This window comes from Salvelinus alpinus, chromosome 11 (genome assembly GCF_045679555.1).
Source record: "Salvelinus alpinus chromosome 11, SLU_Salpinus.1, whole genome shotgun sequence".
Lineage (NCBI taxonomy): Eukaryota > Metazoa > Chordata > Actinopteri > Salmoniformes > Salmonidae > Salvelinus > Salvelinus alpinus.
In genome coordinates, this window is record NC_092096.1 from 20,921,661 (window position 1) to 20,931,758 (window position 10,098).

General features: G+C 45.1%; 1 protein-coding gene across 1 annotated transcript in view; it reads right to left on the bottom strand.

The window, feature by feature from the left end:
* LOC139533278 (neuron navigator 3-like) overlaps nucleotides 1–10,098 on the bottom strand; it is a 53,992-nt gene that overhangs the window by 22,647 nt on the left and 21,247 nt on the right. The window contains exons 12-17 of the mRNA XM_071331347.1: nucleotides 10,069–10,092; nucleotides 9,745–9,822; nucleotides 4,930–5,013; nucleotides 3,184–3,295; nucleotides 2,565–2,686; nucleotides 2,328–2,348 (exon numbers count right to left, since the gene is read on the bottom strand). Of these exons, the coding sequence (XP_071187448.1) occupies nucleotides 2,328–2,348; nucleotides 2,565–2,686; nucleotides 3,184–3,295; nucleotides 4,930–5,013; nucleotides 9,745–9,822; nucleotides 10,069–10,092 (441 nt within the window). The remainder of the gene's footprint in view (nucleotides 1–2,327; nucleotides 2,349–2,564; nucleotides 2,687–3,183; nucleotides 3,296–4,929; nucleotides 5,014–9,744; nucleotides 9,823–10,068; nucleotides 10,093–10,098) is intronic.

Genomic DNA, 10,098 nt, shown 5'->3' on the forward strand with positions numbered 1-10,098 from the left:
ACTACGCCGTCATGGATTAAAATCCTGCAGAGCACGCATGGTCCCCCTGCTCAAGCCAGCGCATGTCCAGGCCCGTCTGAAGTTTGTCAATGACCATCTGGATGATCCAGAGGAGGAATGGAAGAAGGTCATGTGGTCTGATGAGACAAAAATAGAGCTTTTTGGTCTAAACTCCACTCGCCGTGTTTGGAGGAAGAAGAAGGATGAGTACAACCCCAAGAACACCATCCCAACCGTGAAGCATGGAGGTGGAAACATCATTCTTTGGGGATGCTTTTCTGCAACGGGGACAGGACTACTGCACCGTATTGAGGGGAGGATGGATGGGGCCATGTATCGCGAGATCTTGGCCAACAACCTCTTTCCCTCAGAAGAGCATTGAAGATGGGTCGTGGCTGGGTCTTCCAGCATGTCAACGACCTGAAACACACAGCCAGAGCAACTAAGGATTGGCTTCGTAAGAAGCATCTCAAGGTCCTGGAGTGGCCTAGCCAGTCTCCAGACCTGAACCCAATAGAAAATCTTTGGAGGGAGCTAAAAGTCCGTATTGCCCAGCGACAGCCCCGAAACCTGAAGGATCTGGAGAAGGTCTGTATGGAGGAGTGGGCCAAAATCAATGCTGCAGTGTGTGCAAACCTGGTCAAGAACTACAGGAAACGTATGATCTCTGTAATTGCAAACAAAGGTTTCTGTACCAAATATTAAGTTCTGCTTTTCTGATGTATCAAATACTTATGTCATGCAATAAAATGCAAATTAATTACTTAAAAATCATACAATGTGATTTTCTGGATTTTTGTTTTAGATTCCGTCTCTCACAGTTGAAGTGTACCTATGATAAAAATTACAGACCTCTACATGCTTTGTAAGTAGGAAAACCTGCAAAATCAGCAGTGTATCAAATACTTGTTCTCCCCACTGTATATAGATTGTTGAAGAATATAGCTTATAAATACCTAATGAGCTTTGTTCAACTGTCATACCCCAAAAGACTTCCCTTGCCCCTTTAAAACTCCATTTAACTGGCAATTAGTTCCTGAGGTCTGAGGCATTTGCATTTTGGCACTCAGAGCTGAGCTGCCTCATATCTCTAGGTTCCCTTGTTTGGAGGAGGAGCCCTAGCACAATCACATCATTTTCAGTGCGACTGGAGCCTTTCCCCCCTATGTCAAAGAACATCTGGAGCCACAATGGAGCCGGCAGTAGGAGACATTTTGTTTCCTGTACAAGTTGAAGAATGGATCCAGGGAGGGGAAACTGCACTTGATGTGTGTGTGTTTTTGTGTGTGTTTGTGTGTGTGTGCCCATGTCCTGCTCCCTGCTGTTAGCGATGCCCTCTTCAGCCAGATCACAGGCACTTCATTAACCTCTGAGCCACACAGTGTTTCAGGCCACAGGGGCACAGAGGCAGAATTTATATGCAAATGAATATGAATAGCTGCATAAATAAGAACCAGATGTGTATTTCTGAGCGTGGGCTGAGCTTTTCTCTGGCTCAGAGTCTGGGGAGGATTGGGAAAGAGAGTTGAGCAGGTGTAAAGATGCTGGTCGTACTCCTGGATGAACATTTAGCAGGTAATCATGGTTTCCCAGGAGAGATAATATGGAGGTCAGATTGTATACTCTTGAAGTGGGGTTGTCTTCTGTACTGAATCTTATTATAAGAATGTATGAGTAATTATTGAATGTAATGAAAAATTATTCAGAGGGTCCTCGCAAATAGTAGTCATTAACCAGCAGGAAACTGTATTACCGGCAGAAAAACACAGGGTAGAGGGAGGATTTACAAAAACGTGGATTTTGAATGAATGCGTTTCTCAAATAGGGTGTGTAATTTTTTCTCCATGGGAGGCAGAAGTGTAACTGCACACAGAAGGAGAGGGGAAAGAAGCTTAATATTACTAGGAGAGATGGACTGTACGCTTAATCAAGGGGTACACTGACTAGGGGATTTAAGGCAACAAAGCGGGACAGCACTGATTCATGCTTAAATAAGTATCTGTCCCTTTCGGGTATATGGACCACATTAGGCACTATTTGAAATAGTGAATTAAGCCTTTATTTGGTATTATTAACACATTTTATTAGGCCTTTATTTTGTGTTTTCTTCTTTACACATGAATGAGTACAGGAAACACTGAATGAAGGACTAACAACTGGCTAATTCTATAGAATAAAGGTCCTATTTATCTACTTATATACACAATTATACACTTAGGAAATGAGTGCCCAATATGTGATCCTTGTACAAAAGTGTTACCCCTCTTTATCTCAAAGTCATTCACTCTGTCATAGACATGCGAGAGGATGGGGGGTTTCATATTCACCTTGTTGCCTCTCTCCTTTCCCTGGCAGAGGGTTAGGGTTAGGGAGAGCGTGAGAAAAGGGAGTGGAATTACAAGTCACAGTTATGACAATGTATGACTTCTCAGTAGAAAGGAGTGTGAGACTGGCATGGTTTAGATGGTTCAGAGGTTAGAGTGAAGTGCATGGAGACGTCTATACGAGCCAAGAAACCCTCGTCCTCTCCTTCTCCCGTGGGATTTCTTCACTCACTAACTTACCCAGCTCTTCTTCTTCTTCTTCTTGTCCTCTAGGTCTTTGGCGCTGCCCAGGGATGAGTGACTGGCTGCACTGTTGATGCTGGACATGCTCTCCGACGAGTGTTGCCGCCTAATCCGCAGGTCTAGAAGCACAAGACAACTCGCTTTTTTAGTACCTACCCAGTCTAACTCCCAAGCGCCAGGTGTTTGAGATCAACTTTCAAAAAGGGTGAACTTTCTAGAGTGGTGTATGGCTGCTCTGAACATTCTAGAGTGGTGTATGGCTGCTCTGAACATTCTAGAGTGGTGTATGGCTGCTCTGACCATTCTAGAGTGGTGTATGGCTGCTCTGAGCATTCTAGAGTGGTGTATGGCTGCTCTGAACATTCTAGAGTGGTGTATGGCTGCTCTGAGCATTCTAGAGTGGTGTATGGCTGCTCTGAACATTTAGAGTGGTGTATAGCTGCTCTGAACATTCTAGAGTGGTGTATGGCTGCTCTGAACATTCTAGAGTGGTGTATGGCTGCTGTCATGAGTAAAGAGGGACAGAGTTTGAAATGTGTGGGTCGATCAAGAGGAAGAGGTGCGGTTCTTGCCCACACTAAAGCGCATCTGGAGGGTTCTCCTCTGGCGGCGCTACCTTTGTGTAGGTGGTCGGGGCCGTTGAGGGCCACTTGGATGGCTGTCTGGGCGTCTGTGTTCTGGGCTTTCAGCGCCTCGATGGTCTCTCTCAGCTCAGCCAGCTCCGACTCCTGAGGGAAGAGAAGCAGCGCCACAGATCAACCTCCGCAGCACCACCACACCACAGACAATACCAACCTCCACAGCACCACCACACCACAGACAATACCAACCTCCACAGCACCACCACAGACAATACCAACCTGCACATTTGAAAACAATGGCAGAATGTGCTTGATTATAGATATACTGTAGAAATATCATTTGGAGTCCCAAAAAAAGAACAAATGTGCTTTAGGTGGATCTTGAATAGACCTTTTTGTTCACTAACCCTGTTACAAGAGAAACATCTTGTTTTCTGCCTCTAAATCTCTAACGGTCTACCCTTCATTTCGGCCGGGGGCACCATTCTCTCAATTCTCAATCCAAAACTCAATGACAGTCGTACGATAACTCAGTCAAATATTCCTGCCTCAAAAGCACACAGAGATAGGCCATAAGCAGGTTTAAGAAGATAAGGTTTGGCAATAGAGTTTTACCCTCCGCCCCACCTGCTTGGATAAAAGCTACACGGCGCCGCTCCTCTCTATTAAACCCACATGATTAGATATAAGGCAACAGCACTCCAATTCCCCCCAAACCACTGTGGGCTTGTGATAGGGTTTCAGTCTTAATTAAAAGTTGGGAGGGCGCAGGCGGCTTGCTTAACAAAGACGTCCCTCTAGAATCTCTGGTTGAATTGATCCAGGATTAGGGCTGCCACAGCTCGTCAATGTTATGAGTAGGGTTTCCACGGACGGGCGGACAGGCGGAAACGCTCACGTTTCATCACAAGGACGGCTTTACATTTACAACACATGCACCATTCTTTCACTGATCCTCGTTTTAGAGCTCGACGACGTTACCCTATCTGGGTTCTTCTCCCAGACCCTAATCCCACTCAAGCGCTGCCGATTACGAACCGTAACAAACACTTCTGTCATCTCTAATGTGGTCTGACATCTGTCTATGAGTATAGCATCATTCAGTACACGCCCCTGAAGAAATAACTCTGCAGAGTATGGAGCAAAACCAATGTCCTGGATTAGGATACATATGTGACTAGTTACATCTTAAAGTAAAAGGGGAAAAAGTCCTACACTAAACTTAAAGAAAAACCACCCAATAACTATCTTCTGGTATTTGTTTCATTAGTCCATTGTTGACATAGTCCCAAAATGTTTTGCTTGTCAGCAATCAAGTAGTGAAGATAGTTAACTTTAAAAATACAGAAATTATCCCAGCATCATGCGTTTTGCATCATATGACAATGGACTAATGAAACAAAATACCAAAAAACAGTTTTTTTGGATGGAATTGTCCTTTAACATAGCTTCTAACGTAATGAAGCCTTCATCAAGAGGTCTATACAGAAATCATTCAGAAGCAAATGTCATGCTGTATAAAGCGTGGTAAATGTGCCACGGGCACGACATAGGAGGATTATAAATGATTTAGGGTACGTTATGTAGTGCTTATGAAGACCTTATGAATGCTCTAACACACGATAAATGACTGTTATTGTAAAGTGTAAAGGACCATGGATTAACAGTGATATGCACAGACCGGCAGACTTCTCAGAGACAATGAAACACTAAAGCCGCGACTTTACACATGAGAAGGTATCTGGAAGCGGTGGGCCGCAGCAACAGGAAAAGGCACGTACCTTTTGCTCAGCTGTCATGGTGAGGCTCGTTAGGCGACAGGTCATGTTCCCCAGGCTCTTCTCAAAGGCTGCCACCAGGTGAGCCTGCCAACACAGAGGTCAGAGTTCAACACAGACAACACAAGCACTGGACGAGTCATTAAAGCAGGCATAAAGGGACAACGTTAAATTGGCACATTTTCTGTCACATTTTCCTGAAGTCCTATAAATATACCATTCTCTGTAGGTAGAACAACCTCTAATCAGGTGGATTCAAGATGATCCACAAACACACATTGAGCACACAGTGTGGAAAATCCATCGTTAGATAGCCACTTAAACATGTAGAAGAAGAATCGACGCGACCTGAGGGTGTAGGCTATTTTTTCTCTCGACCTCTTCATGTTCCCTCGTGTTTCTCATGAGTCATCACTCTCCCCAGGGACCCTCAGCTCTGATAGACTGAGTCAAGTCATCCCTCTGTTGAACCACCAGCGCTGACTGACTGGCTGGACCATCATGTTTAATTCTGTATCTGAACCAAAACACTAGGAACATTCCCCCTAGTTACAGCTTGCACTTCAACACGGCAACGCTGAGCCTGCTGCATGATACAGCTAACCACTCCCCCACTGGTCCAGGCTGATAACTTGTGGCTTATGAACTGGAAGTTAACAGGAGGAGGTCCAAAGAAGACATGCCGTACAGAACTTGTGCTACAGAAGAAGTGGTAGCTACGCCACGTCTGCTCTTCTGAAAGCTGTGAACCTTCACTTTCTCTGAAGACAACAGCAGCAGCAGTAACATCCATGATTAGGACCGATTTTCACAGCCAACTGCTGATTTGAACATGCACAAAAACACAGCTGAACCCAGACCTAAAGCAAAGTGAAAGATGGGCATATCTTCTTGTACACAGGTCAGGGAAGGTTTAGCATTGCTTTAACGGCACCTGAGTAATTTTTTCACCTGAAGAAACACCGGCGACAAACTGAAGGGTGCCAAATGTTTAGCAGCATGACACCATCTGCTGCACTGAGCCTGATGGAAGTAAAGCTCCATGAAAATAGGATAGCACCGTGAGTTAGTGTGTGTGTGTGTGTGTGTGTGTGTGTGTGTGTGTGTGTGTGTGTGTGTGTGTGTGTGTGTGTGTGGAGGGGGGGGGGGTGATAAGTCCTCACCTAGAAAATACAAGAATAGTAATTGTGTGTGTGCATGTGTGTGACAGAGAGAGAAACAGACAGAACAGTGTGAGCTCACACCCACGCACCTCCACCGCATGGAGCCTCAGACACCTGTCAGGACCAGTGAGTCACACAGAGCCAGGCAGCGTGCCCACCGATAAGAAAATCTCAGCTCGACAGGGCGGAGGAGTAGCAACACAGTAATGACAGTCCTACACCAATAAGCCAACACCATATTGGTGGTATTGGTGGTGCTCAACCATATCTGGCTGAATTGCATATAACCTTTGCAAAATGTCATCCGTCCAATCCCATCAGCCCCCTCCATCATGTGACATACACCCACCGCGGCTGCCCACCTGTCCGCCCTGTGGGTAGGGCTGTGAAGCTTCCCATGCATCCCGCGGCTGGCCTTTGGCCTTGCGACCCCTGCCCTGGGGCCTCTGCTGGGAGCCGGGGTAGTGGTTGAGGGGTGGCCAGACCAGCGAACCGGCCAGAGAGCTGCCCCTACTACTACTGCTGCTGCCCAGTGTCGACGCCATCCTCAAAGCCCTCTCTGCTCTACTCATCCACACTCACTCACTCACACACAGCAGCATGACTACTGTAGAACAAGCCAGCACAGACGGCTAGATATACTAATTCCCAAATCCCCAAAGAGAAAGGCACAAAAAGAGGTAGAGGGGAGGGGATAAGAGAGAGAGGGAGGGCAATCTAGCGGGGAGAGAAAGGAGTGAGAGAGGGAAAGGAGTGAGAGAGGGAAATGAAACAGAGAGAGTGACGGAAGGTGAAGGAAGGAGAATTAGGGTAAGGTAGGTAGGTAAGTAGAGCGCAGAGATATAAACACACCTCTTAAACCCACTTTAATGACAGCCAAGGCAAGGAATGGAATCTCTTCTGAGGAGAAAATTAAAACCAGTACAATACCAAGACCCTTCGACAACGTTCTTTTTAATCCTTTTTCCAGGATGCTGGTTTTTCTCATTCGACTTTGTTCTCATCAAAGAAAACCCAAACAAACATGAAATAGATTGACGTGGACGTGGGAGAGCTTCTCTAACCAAATGTGACAACACACACACAACTGTGTGCCTGATGTGGCGGCCATTTTAGCTACAAAACAGGTCAGACTGACCTGCTAGGAGCATGCTGAAGGTGACACAACGAATAGTCCTTTATTAAAAATATTCCTTATTCCAAAAAGGTCAAAATATTAATTTCCATGTTAACATATTACAAAGACAGTGAGCTGATACAGTAAATGAGCGTCTAGCATACAGTACATTAGTGTCCCGTATAGCTCAGCTGGTGGAGCACAGCGCTTGCAACTCCAGGGTTGCGGGTTTGATTCCCACAGGGGACAAGTACGAAAATGTACTACTGTAAGTCGCTCTGGATAAGAGCGTCTGCTAAATGACTGAAATGTAAATGTGATTAGGGTCAATCTACGATGACGTCAATCAGCAGACACCACACTCACAGCTCTTCTCGTTCGTTCAATGACAAAACAGTGCCTCTCTCTAAGTGGGATTTATCTTTAATCAGCCATTCAAGAGAACATGACTGCAAACATACAGTATGCACCTGCAGGAGATGCAGTATCTCTCCCAGACAAATCAGCTTACATCACCTAAAATGCTGCCTTAATCAATGCCGCAGTGCATGTTTCAACCACTGGAGTCCCGGGAGAGAAATGTTGTTCCTAGGCACAGCATGGGCCATGAAGCTTGGATACCAGACACCATCCAGTACCAGACACCATCCGGTACCAGAGAGAGTGTATGGGTCTGGCGGGGATGACACTACTGGAACAGATTGGGATCAGGAGCCCAGGAAAGGCATGAGGTAATATATATATATATATTCAAGGGTTTTCTTTATTTTTACTATTTTCTACATTGTAGAATAATAGTGAAGACATCAAAACTATGAAATAACACATATGGAATCATGTAGTAACCAGGTTCTTCAAAGTAGCCACCCTTTGCCTTGATGACACTCTTGGCATAGGTGGGTATAGGCCTACTCACTGGGGAACCAGGCCCAGCCAATCAGAATGAGTTTTACCCCACAAAAGGGCTTTATTACAGACAGAAATACTCCTCAGTTTCATCAGCTGTCTGGGTGGCTGGTTTCAGACGAGTCCGCAGGTGAATAAGCCAGATGTGGAGGTCCTGGGCTGGCGTGGTTACACATGGTCTGCGTTTGTAAGGCCGGTTGGACGTGCTGCCAAATTCTCAAAAACGACGTTGGAGGCAATGTATAGTAGATAAATGAACGTTCAATTCTCTGGCAACAGCTCTGGTGGATATCCAAGTTTATAATTTTAAAAGGCTAAAAAGGTTTTCAGCTGTGCTAACATAATTGCAAAAGGGTTTTCTAATGATCAATTAGCCTTTTAAAATGCTAAACTTGGATTAGCTAACACAACGTGCCATTGGAACACAGGAGTGATGGTTGCTGATAATGGGCCTCTGTATGCCTATGTAGATATTCCATTAAAAATCTGCCGTTCCCAGCTACAATAGTCATTTATAACATTAACAATGTCTACACTGTATTTCTGATCAATTTGATGTTATTTTAAATGGACAACAAAAATTGCTTTCTTTCAAAAACAAGGACATTTCTAAGTGACCCCAAACTTTTGAACGGTAGTATACGTGGCATTGTATTGTGTGACAAAACTGCTCATTTTAGAGTGGCCTTTTATTGTCCCCAGCACAAGGTGCACCTGTGTAATGATTATGTAGTTTAATCAACTTCTTGATATGCCACACCTGTCAGGTGGATGGATTATCTTGGCAAAGGAAAAGTACCCACTAACAGGGATGTAAACAGATTTGCACAATAAATTCGAGAGAAATAAGCTATTTGTGCATGTGGAAAATGTCTGGGATCTTATATTTCAGCTCGCCGATGCATTTATATTTTTGTTCAGTATATGTACACAAAGGCATCTAAAAAAAGCTTTCTCATAAATTAAACAATGCAACTTTTCTACAAAGACATCTGGGGTCTGTATGAGTCACACAGTGAACACAAAAGCTAGTTGGAAGTTTCTTGGCAGTGTGTTGCCTTAGTGCCTGGAGATGTATAACTCCTCGATCAAAGTCAGAGACCCTGGTGAAGACCCTGTCAGCCTCGCACTTGATCAGACGCTTCACGCAGGGCCCAGTACAGAGAGAGACAGGAGCGCCCATCTCTCCACAGAGACCTGATAGGCTTTAGGTTCTCAGGATTCTCTCTCACTCTGTATAATACACTTCCTCCCTCCAAACTGGGCTCACAAGCCCCCTCTTTCCCCCCTCTCTCTGTTTTGTTGAATCTGCATGTTCTTGCTAGGCCGCTCTATATTGCTGCCCCACTGGATGAGGCTCGCTTCGCAGGACAATTCCCGGTAAACAAGCTGCATATTCTAGCCGTGTTCGAAAAAAACAACAACCCAGACTTCAAAACATTTCATCAGAAGCTTAAGAAACCTTTGAGTCAGAGAGAGAAAGGGAATTAGTGGGTGTCTAGACTGATTTACATTCAAGGGTTTGGCAAAGGCAGAGTTTTCCCCCGAACCTCTCTGACAGGCTAGGATGCAAATGAACCACGAGGCAGACGTTTTGACTGCTCAGTGTTTGTTGAAGTAAGAGGCACTTACATTGGCAGACAGCTGAGATGTGAGGGTCGCGACCTTTTCCTGGGAGGCGTCCAACTCTCGTCGCAGCTTCCTGATTTGCTGTTTGGGTGAGGGAAAAAATAACAGATTACCATGACGATCACGTCTCTCCTAAAAAACAGGACTGATTGAAAATACAACAGAGCATGCCTATCTTCCGATTCCATCCCTTTAGAAGCAAATCCAAATCTGGTGTACCAGCTGCCTAGTAAACGTCCATTTGAAAACATTGATGTAAAGTCTGTCTCATTGCCACAGTATAAAACAATGGGGTGAATGTAAGTGTGAAGGTAAGTGGGGGATTACCGTGGTATTTTGGCCTGTTTGACCCTTGAT